Source organism: Pyxicephalus adspersus, chromosome 1 (assembly GCF_032062135.1).
Source record: "Pyxicephalus adspersus chromosome 1, UCB_Pads_2.0, whole genome shotgun sequence".
In the NCBI taxonomy this organism is placed as follows: domain Eukaryota; kingdom Metazoa; phylum Chordata; class Amphibia; order Anura; family Pyxicephalidae; genus Pyxicephalus; species Pyxicephalus adspersus.
Window position 1 is genome coordinate 25,177,325 of NC_092858.1, and position 16,598 is coordinate 25,193,922.

Below are 16,598 nucleotides of genomic sequence, written 5' to 3' on the forward strand. Positions count from 1 at the left end.
ACACACACACACACACACACACACACACACACACACAGCCAGGTGACTGGGTGCTGCATCTGTTTTGATTCTTTTTACTTACTTGATAACTGAAAACAGAGTCCTATACAGCTGTGTAAAAATTTCATTGCTGTCCTCCAACTCAAAACATATATTGTAGGACTTTACCCAAGCAATATTCTGGAAAACAAAAGTAAAATAAATATAAGGAATTTATAGATTATACTTATAGATTAATAGTCAAGGAAATTCACAATGTTGACTTACCTCAAGCAAATAGAAATATCTGTTAAACTGTGGGCTTTTTGTATCTTCAAGTCCCTTAAGTTGCCTTGTTATGAACATGAATATATCCTGTTCAAAGAAAATATCATATTTTAATAATCCGTTCTTTGAAATAAATACCAAGGTTGCTATTGATACACTTTTCTTCAGAATATGTTCCATCTGTCAGGCTAATACTTTTGCTTCTGTACTCAAGCAGTAGAGAAGTAAGGAATTTGGCTTTTCTACTTTTTTTTTGCTGCACGACTCATTTAGGTCTGAGAAATATTTGAGCCAGACAGCTAGGCAACTAGCTTTTTCAGTTGTAGCTTTAGCAATGACAGTCTACATATTTACTTATGACAAGTATACTTTAATCCCAAAGTGGACAGAAAGCACAGCCCCATAAACAGCCATGGCCTAGCATCTAGAACTCCAAAGAGAAAGAGGGATCATTTTAAATACTGAGCATAGCAATTCACCTTTGTTGTTTCCAAATATTTTAGGCCAGACCTGGATTACTGATCACTTAAGTATAAACGCATGACATTTAAAATTAGCTTAATTTATTACAGGAATAAAATGCAGGTACTGCCTGCATATACTCTTGGTAGGGGTTATGAATGCCCTGGGTGCCTTAAATCCTTTTATTGCTTAAACAGCCAGATTACTAAATACCTAGATATTCCTTGGTTTATTCACATTAACTGGTAAATTTTCTGCAAAGTTTAAAGTCCCAAGAGAAATAAGTGCTACAATACTACAAATTAGCACAGCACGGTCTCTTTCAAGTGCTCCTCTTCACAGAAGTCAAAAAACAATGACATGACAACTTCGGCTTAGGGAACAATATGCTGGTTATTAGCATGGATGTTGTTTTAGCTTTGTGCTGAAAATCTAATCTAACTGTAGATACAATATTTTACTCATTAAAATTTGTTGTTGTTTTAGCAGAACATAAGCACAGAAGTAGGAGGTGAGCAAAAACATAATATTTTTTACACATATTACTAAATAACAAGTACATTTTATTATTAAAATGGACAGGTATATGCTAAAATAATTATTGTACCATTTAATACAATTCAATTATTTGGATTGTTATGGCACAAGTAAATCAACACAATGTGCTTGCATTAGGGTCTCTTTTACCAGCAGCATATACCTTATCTTCACTCTCCCACAACCACGTTCATTGACCAAAAGAGTGAAATGAAAACCTTGTCTAAGTTGAATCACTCTAGACGGAGCTTTTATCAACCTTACATAGACCTTAGCTCAGCCACATTAGGGAAAAACAACTAAATGAGTAAAAAAGCTCCTTCATACCCAAATAGCATGTCATTAATTCCTGGCGTTTGAGAGGGCAAAACAAGGCGAGTATGTGCCGCAAAGTAGGCATGGCCTGGGTTTGCTTTAAAGCACAACAAAACCCTGCTATACTTACCTGTCCCCGTTCTTCACTTCCTCCTTCCAAGTGTTGGCCATTTTAATGGGAGTCCCTTCAAAAGCAGGGAAAGCCAGGATTGCAAGATAACCTAGCAAGCAAAGTTGAGTTCCGCATGCGCAGCTCAGCTTTTTTGACACTTCCACAGAGCAATCAGGGAGGTAAGAAGGAATATTGCAGAGGGGACAGAGCCTTATTTGAATAAATCTGGTAACTTGCTACATCATTATCAGCCAACAGATAGCTCAACCTAAGCATGCTTCAGAGATAATTTAGCTACACCAGTTATGTAGACTTACTTATAAATTAGGTTTGCTAGAGTGCAAATGTATACAAAAGTGAATGTGACATTAACAAAACAAACTGCAAGTTAATCAGTCGGTTCCATTTAAAACCCTTAACCCTGAGGATACTTGGGGAACATTTTTCCCTGCTTCACAAATATACTCCTATACATCTCTGGATCTTTCAGAGTTAGCAAGTTGTATAAAGACAAAACTGTAAATTAATTTAGAAACCTTGAGAACATATCTACAAACCTGCTTAGAGCTTAGCATAAATACAGCAACTAAAAATACCATGTCTATAAAAAGTATTCACCGCTTTAAATGTGTTCATTTTTTGTCATAAAGCAATGAATCAGACTTTTTTTTTTTTTTTTTTTTTTTTTTTAGGATGAAGAGCAGATCTCTGGAAAAGTAATTTAGGAGTCGACTTATCACAGAAATTGTGTATGAAAATTACCTTCAGCTTATCTGGTGAGGTGTAAGGAGCCTCTGGAGCATAAATCCTGAAAATATCTGCAAGGCAGCAAGCTACTAGCAAACGGACATCTTTATCTGGGTGCTTCAGGAAAAAATCTGATGCCAGGTGTAAAGCCAGGTTTAGATAATGCTCCTTTTCCTCCTCAGAATCCTGATCCATATCCATAAAGGTTTTCACAACCATCTAACAAGGGAAAATAGGAATTACAGTGTGTAGATGTAATAAGCATAAATACCTTCATTTCCATTAACGGCAGACATTCCTTAAAAATATATATTCAAAAATTTTTTAACTGTGCAAGAAACTAATACAATGTAAACTATGAGTCAAGCCTGAAAAATTGAGATCGCAAATAGAAATGTAAACAAATATGTAATCTTATCAAGCAAATAAAAAAAAACAATAATAGCTGCTCACCTTTAATCGTCTAACCATTTCCTCTTTGGAAATTTTGTCCGAGATTTCTTTGACTCCCGGGGGATATGTGATCTTTCCATCGTTGCCCTTCGACTTCGAATGAGCCATGATGGCACAGGGTGTTTCTATCCCTGTTCAAAATAAAAACAAGGTAAGCAGTAGAACATGATAAAGGATTTACAAATTACTCAAATTTGAAGAAATTCTTATGTTGGTCAATTTACATGCATGGAGAATATATTATTCATTTTCTTAGGCAGTGTTATTCAACCAGAGTTCTATGGAACCCTAGGGTTCTTCAGGCAATTTATGCCTCCCGGGTCAGTTTATATGACACCAATGATCTTTTTGGCCATTTGTAGAGAGAACAATCTTCCCACTGACGAGCAACCTAAGAGGCATTCTTTTTCATGGATCACTAGATTAATGTACAGTGAGCTTTTGATCTAGTAATTGTAGTAGGGGGTTCGCTGAAGACCTGAAAAGTTATTTCAAGGGTTTCCCCTATTTAAAAAAGAGAGAAACAACAAGAAACATTATGAAAGTTTCTTGGGGGTGGGAGAGAAAATCCCTGCATGCATTGGTTTACTCCTGATGTTTGAGACCTTTCATATAGTAGACTGAATGTGATCACCAAGTACAACCCTACTATAAGACATTTTAATTTGTTGATTTAGGGTTACCATCTGTCAACAAATCCCCCAAGGTGACTATCAAGATTTACACAATAATAGAATAGTGAACTCTTGAAACATTCTGACTTTTGTAAATACAACATGTAACAAGTTTAATTGCGCTTATAAGACAATACAAGTATGTTTTGCACACCTGCGCTGACCAGATAATTGATTCAGTTTCCTACATACAAAGCCATAATCTGCTCATACATGCAACCTATATGGTTTCTAATAAAAATCCATCATCACATAGCTTATTGGAGGTAATAAAGGAATGCTTCTAGAAGCTAAAACTAGTTACATTGTATTCTATTATTCTTGACAAGCCTGCCCTGGATGTCTGAATAATGATGGAGGTGATGGTTTTCAGGTGTAGCGAGTGAGCAAAACAAAGCCATTCACAGGCTTGATATTAGTGCAGTATAATAAACACAAGTAAATTAGATTCTTTTCAGAGGAAGAAAAAAATGATTACAATACAAATTTATATTGGGTACTGCACCTTGCTGAACACCAAGGATAAAAGGACAATTTAGAACCAGATAAGCAGAACATAACTAAGAATAACACACAATTATGAATCTCCAACCATCTATGTTATCTCAATGAAAGCTTATAAGGAGCTTTTTCTATCTAAATTATGCAAGAAACCTAATCTCTCTTTCTAAAGCAACTTTAATGGGTATTCTAGGTTTTACTTGCAAGCCACAAAGAAGGGATTGCAAACCTTAGGGAGCAACTAACCACCATATACTCACCTGTCCCAGTCCGGTCCAGGGGGGCAGCCATATTCTTCCACCTCTTCTTCCTGGTTACAATCTTCAGCCATCATGATTGGCCAGGATGGAATGGTCAGGCAGGTAGAAGGGAGTCTTACAGAAGGGACATCGCCTGTCCCTTTCTGCAATAATTACCTGTCTGATTGTGCATTTTTAAAAGTAGAACTTTAGTTCCTCAATCTCCTAAGCCTTACACAGAGATTCAGTATTTGATAAATATTTTATGTGACAGTAAGAACAAACGAGCATTGTACAGAAAGGCTGCTCAGCTACTACTGTCCTGTTCCAAGAAAAGAGGAATAGCAGGAGATGATGCAACAGTCCATCATATAGTGATCTCATATCACACATACCTAAACAAGAGTGAAACATTTGTATGAAAGAAACATTTTTGCCAAGACAGTGATGGTCATTTGCTTAAGGCAACAAAAATCTAGCATCTGTAGGTACATTTAGCCTTCGGGTATGGTTAAGTCTATTTAAGGAATAAGGGCCCCTCCCTGATCATTATGTACTACGAAGAATTAAACTTAATAAGCATTATATTACTCAACATGAACTGTGTATAAGGTAATCTTATTTTTTTCATAGGCAAGGATGTCAGGACCTCGAATGCATAATAATTATAGCAAAGAAACGTAGTGAACATTGCTATTTGGGGAAAAAAAGTTCCTTGTTTTACACTATTTTAAAAAGAAGCTTTTGTCATTTCCCTAGTCTATCAAACTATTGTTCAGTACTGGGAATGAATAAACTTTATTTTGATTCTCCTCCCCTATAGTTTGATAGTCCCATCCATTTTAGACTGCATGGATGTCAATCTTCCAGTGCCATGATAAAAGACGAAAAGATGTTAAGAGGCCATGCCCGGACTTTTCGGCACAGTGTTCACCTAAACCTTTTGTTGGTTTTATTGGCCTTCGACCATAAATATTTAGTGGAAACATGAGACTAAAACTAGGGTGCAAATTAATTAAAAGAGTCTATGAATTTGGCTGAAAACTATTAAGCAAATTGATAAAATTAAAGTCCTTGATGGGAGGTCGGCAACAGCCTATGTGAGCCTTCAAGCCACGGACACATCAGAAGCATTCTATTATCGCTTGTACTGAGCAGAGGAGCAAATCTTGAACAACTGAGGCAATGTTGAAGAAAATGTGCCTAATTTATTAAAGCTCTCCAAGGCTGGAGAGGATACACTTTCATCAGTGAAGATTGGTGATCCAGCAAACCTGGAATGGATCTGGTCCAGGATTATTATTATTCTTTTTATTAATAAATAGGATTTACATAGTGCCAACATATTACCCAGCACTGTAAATTAAAAGGAAATGCAAATGAGACAGAAAGATACAGACAGTGACACGGAAGGAGGAGAGGACCCTGACCCGAAGGAGGAGAGGACCCTGCCAGGAAGAGCTTACTATCTAGAAGGATTTAAAACATTTGCTAGCAAATAGCAAATGGCAGAAGAAATCCATTCCAGAGCTTTAATAATTCAGGCCCAATATCTCCCAAATGCTTAATATGAACCTGGCTGAACGAAAAGGTGCAGTGAAGAGATGATCTCTAATACAATAGAAAGGTAGGTAAAAACACAAGCAATGAGGATTATAAAATGATCACTTTAAAAGAATCTGCCAGCATGTCATTGTCAGGGTAAAAGTGGATGACAATGTCTCATGATCTAGACTCCTAGAAGTGTCAATTTGCTGACAGAACTGCATCACTTAGAAGCCACAAACAGCAGAAGCAAACATTTATTAAGTACACATAATATGGATTGGCACCCTATGTTTAGCTGCCATGGTATAAAAATGATCAGTTGGATGCAGAAAATGTTACTTTTTTTTTTTACAAATCCCATTCAAATTTTATTCAAATTGCACCGACTTAAAATTGAGCCAATCAAATGGCAACTTGCAGACTCTGAATAGCTCCATTTCAAGTATGTGCACTTTGCATAAAAGTTTTCTGCATTTCACTAACCACCAGGATAGATGGGGGTGACAGGCTCTTTGAAATGGTAACATGTAGCTTTTTTGATTTTCTTTTTGTAAAGTAGGCAGCCATGTATGCACAATATATTAGACTGTTTTTGTGGTTCTGCTATAAAGGTTTGGTCATTTAATCTTAAGAAATTACATACAGTGACAGTTTAAAAGTAGAAGATAGCTACTATGAACACAGGAAAGGCAACAAAACTACATAACAAGCTAATTCTAATTTCTTAGATTTAAAAAAAAAAAAAAAACAAAAAAAAAAAACAAAACCACACTGGCTAGGTGACCGTATTTAGGAATATTCATGAAAAAATAAGGTGCAGTTACCAGGCTGGGAGACGTCAGAGTTTCAGAGATCTTAGAAATAATATATCATAATGAAGTCTGCTTTTATACATTACAATGTATAAAATCATCGGAATCCTTATTGTTGCTGACATGAATTTCCAATACTATAGGTATCTTGCTAAATGGTATAAATACTATAAGACATTTCAATCCCTGAGTGCTTAATAATAATATTTTTATAAATGTTGGGAATATTGGATTCTTCCCAGTGGTGTGATGTTTAATGCCTGGGCAGGCAATCAGTAACGTCTGTCATCCTTAGATCCCTGTGATTACCAACCAGTTTGACTTGGAGCCAACTAAAGAGGCAGCTGGGCAGAGATTTAATGCATAGGAAAAAAACTGCTCATTTTATTAGATACAAAAGCTACATTTTTTTTTCTTCCAAACATCTGCACTGCAAGGGTTTAATGCCTATTTATGTCCAAAAGCACTTTTATTTCCCTTTCTCCTCTCCCTACAACAACCAAGAACATTGGAGTGTAGAGAATACCAGGTTGGAAGCAAAAAAAAAAAAAAAAAATTTCTTTCCCCTACATGGAGGCAAGCATTTAACCCTGCCATGTGCAGAGTTATCCCCTACACCTCTAATGACCTTATTTTATTTCCACCTCAAGAAGACCTATTCCCTCTTCTGTTCCAATACAGACTGACTGAATATCTTCAGTTAATGCCAGCTGGATGCTAGCTTTAAAGAGCAATATTTCTTGTGAACTGACATTACAGTCTAAATATCTCTTAAATAAACAGATGATGTGTGCATTAGGTTACCCTAATTCATGTTATGTCCTAAGTGAACTAAAAATCAAAGGCTGTAAGAGAAGCCAGTTTAAGGTACTAAGAAAGAGAGACCATGGGTCATGTCCTTTTAGTCACCCTTATAACCCATGGTAGTAGACAAACCCCAAATCTCCACTGCAGACAATTCAACATTTATGTCAAACAACTGGATTATAAGGGACAATGCCAGTGCCACAAATAATATATATATATATATATATATATATATATATATATATACACACACACACACACACACAAATACATACATATATACACACACACATGGCTTATCTACAAGTCATATCACAGACATTCCAAACCCAAGCATACTTTTATTCTTGCCTGCCTGGTACACTATACACTTTCACATTGGATCCTTTAATACATAGAAGCCCGTAATGTGTAAACATTATGCAGTTCACATGCAAAAACTCACCAACACCTAGTCAGTACCCTAAACTCTGTACTGACGTTATATTAATATTGAAATGCATTAATTAAAAGCAAAATAGGAAGCAACGCCACAGGCTACAAACACCACTCCATTCCCAATTCCGAGGTCCTAAAAAGACTTGCTCCTACTGTCTGCTAATTTAAAAGAGCACTCAAAACCCATCTTTTCAAAACTTGCCTACCTGTTTTCTTCTGTCTCTTAAAACCCTCACTTTTCACCAATCATTCCACATCCCCCTCCTATTGTTTGATACTTCCCCCACCTCCTAGATTGTAAGCTCTTCTGGGCAGGATCCTCTCCTCCTCCTGTGTTACTGTATCTGTCTATTTTTTGAAAACCTTATTTAATGTACAGTGTTGCAAAATATGTTATGTTTAATAATATTTTTTAATAATAATAATAATAATAATGGATGTTTCAGGAGGCTGAGAACATACGGAAGCCGCGGAATCAAGGCATTAAGCATGAGGCTTACTGGCGGCACGGGGCACCAAGTTTAAAACTACAATATATTTTTTGGCCAGGATATGGATTGTTTGGGTTCTGGATAATGGGGCATTTAATGCATACTGTTTAAACAATACTTTAATGGGTCACAGGAGAACCCACCACTAGGACTCTTGCATGTCAAGTTTTGTAAACTTTTGTTCTGAACCACTGCATAAACAACCATTTACAGAAAACCTTTTCCTCAAAGTCATTTAAAACTCAAAGCTCCACTTTATACCATTTTGCAACTGTCAAAGCAAGCTTAAAGTAATTTATGAAGACATAGAAATGATTCTTCATCATTAAATATATTGTCCAGTTGAGCTTTTTAAACATTAAAGCAAATAATTCATTCAGTTGCACATTAAAAGCTTACAGAAGATACATTAGAACAGCAACTCTAAGGATTTCCCTAATTTTACCATGCATAGATAATTCACAAAAGAAAGCCCTAGCTTACAGAAACTAGTTGAATGAAGACAAGAATCAATCACTGCTTGAACAAAGCAAAATTAGACTGCATTTGGTACCCTCAAACCTCCCTCTCCACCCCCTATGTAGCGTCCTGTTGTACTTATTTTTTTTTTTTTTTGCAAGGGCTGTAAAACACCAACCCTCAGAAGACTAAAGTCTCTGGGACCAAAAGTAGGGGCTGTGTCAGCACAGGAGGAGAGACCCTAGCTCAGCACAGATACCCTGCATGCCTCCGGTGCCATCCCGGGTTCTCATACTCTGCAGGCATGGCACACATTATAGTGTGCAGGCAACCATTTATCTCACATTCGCAGCTCTCTATCACCACTGAACTTTGAGCAAACCTAAAATTTGCTCCATGCTTCTCCCTATGCTAAGCCTTTTGAAAATAAGACAGTGTCTTATATTATTTTTTGCTCCACTAGGGCTATTTTCAGGGGCAGTCCTATTTTTTCACGAACATTTATTCTTCAACAAAAAAACTCAACATTTATTCAAACACAGTCATGTCATCACATTCTGAATCATCATAACACTTCAAACCCTGAATTCCAGCTTGAATTTCTTGTGACGCCATTTCCTTTAGAACCACGGGCCCCCAATTTCCCATGTCTAGCAAAACTATTTTCCAGGTAGGGCTTATTTTCAGGGAAACAGAGTATCAACTCCTGATTCCTGCACTCTAACTTTTTACATACAGGCCTTATGACAGGCCCCGTAAAAACCCAGGTCACTAAAACAAAAAAAACAATGAGTTAGTTAAACGCACAGAGAAACACTATCCTAGATAAAGATTAGCCAAGGACCAATAATACAAGAAAAGCAAGACAACTGGTTGGATGTACTAGGCTGAGGTCTGAAGAGTGGGGAGACCAAACCTTACCCAAAAAAAGACAGGTCATAAAGAAGCCATTTTTGAAGTCTGAGTTTGGGGAAACTGAGCACACTAAGTCCACACTTTACCAAAAGCTAGCTATGGAATGTAAGCGTCCAGACAGACTGCTGAGTGAGGGTGAACAATAAGAACTGAGGGTCCCCTAACTTTTGCTTGCAGTGAAGGGACAGATTAACTAATTGGCACAGTAAATCGTAAACTCATGGATATCGCAACCAGGAGACTGAGAAAACTCCCATGACAACAGAATGCACTACCTAAGGTACCCACGCCATGCATGAACCTAGGCAGTACAGTGTTCTCCCCAGAAATTTTTTTCAGCCGGGTGGTAGGAAGCTGTAGCCGGGTGGTAAAAAAGGGGGTGTGGCAAAACACGGCAAATTTAGTGATCCCAGTTGTTTATGCCATGGGTAAGTAATGATATTGTAAGGGGAGAATGTGCCCGCCACTTGCACCTATATTTTCAGTTTTGTACCCCCACCCTCAGAGAAATTGGTGTACAAAGAAGAGAAGCAGACGGTAGTTTGACAGGTATAGATTTGTGACAGGTAGGTATATATTATGGGGGCCCCACCCCAATGCTCCTTGCTATGTTAGTGGCTCCGGGGTCCCCAATTTGCACTTTCAATTTAGGACTCCTAGTTGCACGTTCCTCTGAAACAGCAACCCCAAACATATCTTGAAATTCTGTAAACCTGGGGGGCTGAAATTGTAATAACTAGTATCTATGAGGGTCCCCCGTACACCCTGAACATTACAGGTCATTGTGACATATATATTAGGAGATATGGAGGTTTGTATACAGAGCTGTGAGGATGCAGAATGACATGCACACTTTATACACACTGGATACATTTCACAGACAGAGCTGGTGCTATTAGATGGGGGCGGGGCTGCCTGTGTCCCCTTCACATGAAGGCTGAACTGTGTGCTCATCGGCAGCAATCCTCTGAAAGGATGGCTCAGAGTAGAGAGAGCAGCCTCACTGAGATCCCTGCATCCGAGGATGAGAGCTGCCGAGAGCTGGGCGGGGTATTCAAATCAGCCGGGCGGAGCAACCAGCTAAAAAGCTCTGGGGAGAACTATGCAGTAGATATGTCTATAGGAAAAAAAAAAAAAAAAAGATTTTACTAAGGTGATAATTCATCGAAACTAAACCTTTAGAAATCGAAAACTTTAGGAAAGCTGCTCAAGCTTGACCGATTCTTTGCTATAGCTTTCTGTACATACTGCTCATATACAATTGTGCTGTTTACATATGCAAAATTTAAAAAAATTGGCTCTTGTTTAGAAAATATGAATGAACAACAAAAAAATTTCATACTATTTAGATTGTGTTAGGCTTAAGCTGCGTACACACTGCCATTTTTTGTCGTTGGAAAGGATCTTTCACGATCCTTTCCAACGACAAGGGAGTGCACGATGCATGAACCATGCTGTACATACAGCACCGTTCATGCTCTATGGAGAGGGGAGGGGGAGAGCGACGGAGCGGCACCCTGCTGCGCGCTCTCCCCTTCCCTTTCATTAGGATCGGCTGTCGTCCATCGTCCGTGGATCCGGCAGGTCGGTCGTCCGGACGATGGACGACACCGACTGTACACACGGCAGATTTTCGCCCGATAATTGGCCGATGCCGATTATCGGGCGATAAAAATCTGACTTGTGTACGTAGCTTTAGTCTACACGGACGTTTTCCCCAGCATTCAACCTGAAGCTTTTAAAGGCCATCTTTGAAATTCCTATGCATTCCAAAGGGGTAATCTACACCAGGACGTTTCCTTAAGGAATGTTAATGAGCATTATCTATAATGTTGCTAGCAACATTAAAAAAAAAAAAATTGCGGGGTTAACTCTGTAAAACACCCAAAAATGCTTCCATTGATTTCAATGGGGAGTTTTCCTATGATTATAAGCACTTGAAACGCGGTATAGATTTTTTCCATCGTTTTAAAGGCATGCTTTAAAATGTAATAAAAGTGCATAAAAACGCAGTTACATGCATTTTTAAAAACGTCTGTGTAGACCCAGCCCAAGGAAGGAATTAATTAATTATATAAAGCTGTGTACCTAGTTCAAATCATATTATCTAAAGTCACCCAAATAGACTTGAACAAAAGTTTACATACCCATGAATGTTTGGATTGACAATAAAAACACAAGTTGATACACACAGGTTCCAATTTAAGGTAATTAGGGGAGAGTGCCCAGACCTGTAACTTGAGTTCAGTCAATGTTATGAATTATGAATGAAAAGTCAATTTATGTTTATGCAAACCCCCCCCCCCATTGCTGGATACCAAGCCATGGAGTAAAGAAAAGAGCTGTCGGTGGACCGGTGAGAAAAGAATATTAAAAATGTTTTAGCTATAACTAAATAAAGAGAAAAATTAAGATGCAAAGAAAACCCCCAAAGCCGCTTCAGCAAAAATACAGGCTTGTGTGCCAACAAGTGCCCTTGCAAGCATATTAAGGAGGTAGTGCATGGGTTGAGTTGCAAGAACATTACTGTGCCAATTCTACAATAGATAGACCACAAAACTTCTGGAATGAAGTATTTTGGCATAATGAGATCAAAATGGAACTTTCATAGTCACAACCATGAATGCTTTCCTTGGAGAGGTGGCAACAAGCCCTATGATGAAAAGTACGCCATGCCTACTGTGAAGCATTGAGTTGGAGCTCTGGTGTTCCAGGGTGTGAGAATTAAAATGGAAAAAGGAATAGCAAGATGGATATGTTACCAGGAAATACTGGACAACAACTTGCATTCATCAGCCCAGTACTAGAATATTCAACATGATAATGATATTAAAAAAAAAAAAAAAAAAAAACACAACACAAGACCGAACTGACCCTTCAGTGTCTACAGGAAAAAAGTGAAGGTGCTGGAGTGGCCTGATCTCCCATCCTATTGTGTGTGAAATTCCCCCACCTACTAGATTGTAAGCTCTTCGGGGCAGGGTCCTCTCCTCCTGTATCACTGTCTGTATTAATCTGTCATTTGCAATCCCTATTTATTGTACAGCGCTGTATAATATGTTGGCGCTATATAAATCCTGTTTATTAATAATAATAATAATAATAATAATCTCAAGATCATTGAACCACTTTAGGAAGATCTTAAAACATGATGTTCATGGAAGACAACCCAAAATTTTATAGGACATGGAGGCTTTCACCAAGAAAGGGCAGCTTTACCATCCGAGGAAATGATGTGCCTCATCCACAACTATTACAGAGGACCACATGCCATCATTCATGCTAAACGATATGCAATGTTAAGTGGTAATTAAGGGTATGCAAACATTTAAACAGAGATCATCCCAATTATTTTCCTATAGCTATGTTTTGTTTAAAACAGGACTAATGATCCATTTTAAAAATTAATGACCAGACAGAGGTTTATTCCACAAAAGGACAAGCAACATCCCTTCTGCAATAAGCATCGTCACCAGCCAAGTTCCGTAGGGCTGTTAAAATCTGCAGTTGCCAAAACTAAATGATCTACTATTTGTTCTGCTATTTTTAACCCATTAAAAGTAAGCAAGTAGGAAATTTGATTTGCCTGCTCACTCATGGTTTCTTACATGCACATCTTACAAATTCTTCTGAAGCATGTAAACTTAGGAGCACAACGGTGAGCTGAAGCCCATCTGCTCAAGGCCTGCGGGCTCAAAGTTTAATATTCCAAGTAACAGATATCACTCATTCTTCATTAAGTTAATGTACTCGCCATCAGAGACATGGAGCTCATTTGTAAGTGTGCAGCCAAGTCACAACTGAGCAGAGATCTATAGCACCAATAAACCTCTCCAAAGATTACAGATTACATTGGTGTCAGTGGTATCCAAACTGAGGAACCCCTAGCAACCTCTAGGAGAACCCTGGTTAAGAAACACTGATCTAGTGTGATATTTCAACTGTATCATTAAAAAGGGTGAATTTGCAATTTCTAGCCAAAAGATAAAACAGGAATTGATAGAAAGTGCCCACATCTCCATAACAAATCTCCCCGCTGGGAGCTTTCACCTCCTGTTGTAGGGTGCTGGGGATAGCACCTGGCTGACATCACATAGGTTAGGCAATGTGTAGAGAAAGCTGCAAGTGAGTATGGACAGCCTGCCAGCTCCGCCGACAGAAAAAGTTTATAATTTCTATCTTTTCTGCTTCCCATCTTCTAAGCTGCCAAACGCTCACTGTAAGCTTGCAACAACAAAAAAATGTGCAAACTAGGTGGGTATTACGAAGTCAGAACAAAATATTGTGGGACAGTAGAAAACAGGCATAATTATAGGGATTACTGGATACCAATGTCACAAACAACACTAAAACACCAAATTTGTCATTTGTCACCCAGTTTTTTGATCACTTGGGTGAAAAAAAATCCTGGGGAGAACTAAGCAATAAAAAGTTCCCTACTCTAAGGTTTCGGTCACAGCTCAACTTCTATTCAGCCTCAGATGGGTATAGAAGGCTATTTGTACAATCCGGTAATGTCTACCAATATTATGCTAACATTAGACTAGAGTTTGTATGTTCTCCCCGTGTATGTGTGGGTTTCCTCCAACATCCCAAAAACATGCAGTTAGGTTAATTGGCTTCCTCCCAAAATTGTCCTTAGACTGTGGTAATGACATATGACTATGGTAGGGACATTAGATTGTGAGCTTCTGTAAGGGACAGCTAGTGACATGACTATGGAATTTGTACAGTGCTGTGTAAAAAGTGGGCATTATTTAAATACAAATTATTAATAATAATAAAATAAAGACCCAAGTTTTCACTTTATGCCAGTGTTGTTTTAGAATTTAGGAACCAAGGAACATGCACTTTCATTGACAATAACAGAAAATAGGCTTCTATTATACCCAAAATATCATTGTTGCAGCAGTTAAGTATATAGGTAAGCACGTGACAAACTATCCTCTACTTCTGCAGGTTTTATATTTTGGATTACAGATTGCCTCCTATCTTTGGCTGATCATGAGCAAAAGCCTTAGTGTTGCTCAAAAAGTTTAATACCAGCTGTGTTTTTTAGATGCACTGGTTCCTTCGATTTGACCAGGGTTTTATTAACATTTAGACAAAAAAGGATCAGCACGGTCGCTTAATGGTTAGCACCCTGTCTTTGCAGCGCTAGGTCCCAGGTTTGAATCTCGGCCTGGACAATTTCTGCATGGAGTTTGCAGGTTCTACCTGTGTTGTGTGTGAGTTTCTAATGCTGGTGCCCTCCCACATTCCAAAAACATGCAGTTAGGTTAATCGGCTTCCCCCTGAAAGTGTCCTTTGACAGTTTTAATGACTATGGTAGGGACATTAGATTGTGAGCTCCTTTGAGGGACACTTGATGACATGACTATGGACTTTGTACAGCCCTGCCTAATATATGTTAGCGCTATATAAATGGTGCGTAATAATATTATAATTTATGTGTGTTATATATTACGGAGGGTTTTATATTTATTTATATTCAGTAGCTTCACAAAGTATTCCGCCCCCCTACATTTTTTCCATTTCTGTTATGTTGCAGCCTGATGCTACAATTCTGTTTATTTTGTTCATTAACTTACACTCAGTACCTCATTATAAAAACAAAAAAATACAGTTACATAAATATTTGGACAGAGACAACTTTTTTTTCTAATTTTGGTTCTGTACATTACCACAAATAATTTTAAATGAAACAACTCCGATGCAGTTGAACTGCAGACTTTCAGCTTTAATTCAGTGGGTTGAAAAAAAAGATTGAATAAAAATGTGAGGAACTAAAGCCTTTTTTTAACACAATCAGTTAGTTTCTGGGACTCAAAAGTAATTGGACAATTGACTCAAAGGCTATTTCATGGGCTAGTGTGGGTAGTTCCTTCGTTATGTCATTATCAATTAGGCAGATAAAAGGCCTGGAGTTGATTTGGTGGGGGACTGCTTGCATGTGGAAGATTTTGCTGTGAACAGACAACATGCGGTCAAAGGAGCAATACATGCAGTTGAAACAAGCCATCAATAAGCTGCAAAAACAGAAAAAAGCCATCCGAGAAATTGCTACAATATTAGGAGTGGTAAAATCTACAGTTTGGTACATCATGAGAAAGAAACAAAGCACTGGTGAACTCAGCAACGCCAAAAGACCTGGACGACGCAGAATCATTTGCATGGTGAAGAGAAACCCCTACACAACAGCCAACCAAGTGAACAACACTCTCCGGGAGGTAGACGTATCGATATCCAAGTCAACCATAAAGACAAGACTGTATGAAAGTAAATACAGAGGGTGCACTGCAAGGTGCAAGCCACTCATAAGCCTCAAGAACGGCTAGACTGGACTTTGCTTAAAAACATCTAAAAAAGCCAGCACAGTTCTGGAAAAACATTCTTTGGACAGATGAAACTAAGATCAACCATTAACAGAATGATGGCAAGATAAAAGTATGGAGAAGCCGTGGAACAGCTCATGATCCAAAGCATAGCACATCATCTGTAAAACATGGCCAAGGCAGTGTGATGGCTTGGGCATGCATGGCTGCCATGGCACTGGGACACTAGTGTTTCTATGATGTGACACAGGACAGAAGCAGCTGAATGAATTCTGAGGTGTTCAGAGACATACTGTCTGCTCAAATCCAGGTAAATGCACTCATATTGATTGGGAGGCGTTTCATAATACAGATGGACAATGACCCAAAACATACAGCCAAAGCAACCCAGGAGTTTATTAAAGCAAAGTGGAATATTCTTGAATGGCCAAGTCAGTCACCTGATCTGAACCCAATTGGGCATGAATTTCACTTGTTGAAGACTAA

The 16,598-nt window shown here is 38.2% G+C and overlaps 1 protein-coding gene across 1 annotated transcript in view; it reads right to left on the minus strand.

Annotated features, from left to right (window-relative positions):
• PDS5B (PDS5 cohesin associated factor B) overlaps positions 1 to 16,598 on the minus strand; it is a 53,975-nt gene that overhangs the window by 33,900 nt on the left and 3,477 nt on the right. Inside the window, exons 2-5 of the mRNA XM_072404312.1 lie at positions 2,894 to 3,024; positions 2,456 to 2,659; positions 268 to 354; positions 83 to 180 (exon numbers count right to left, since the gene is read on the minus strand). Coding sequence (XP_072260413.1) covers positions 83 to 180; positions 268 to 354; positions 2,456 to 2,659; positions 2,894 to 3,001 — 497 coding nt within the window. The 5' untranslated portion in view covers positions 3,002 to 3,024. The remainder of the gene's footprint in view (positions 1 to 82; positions 181 to 267; positions 355 to 2,455; positions 2,660 to 2,893; positions 3,025 to 16,598) is intronic.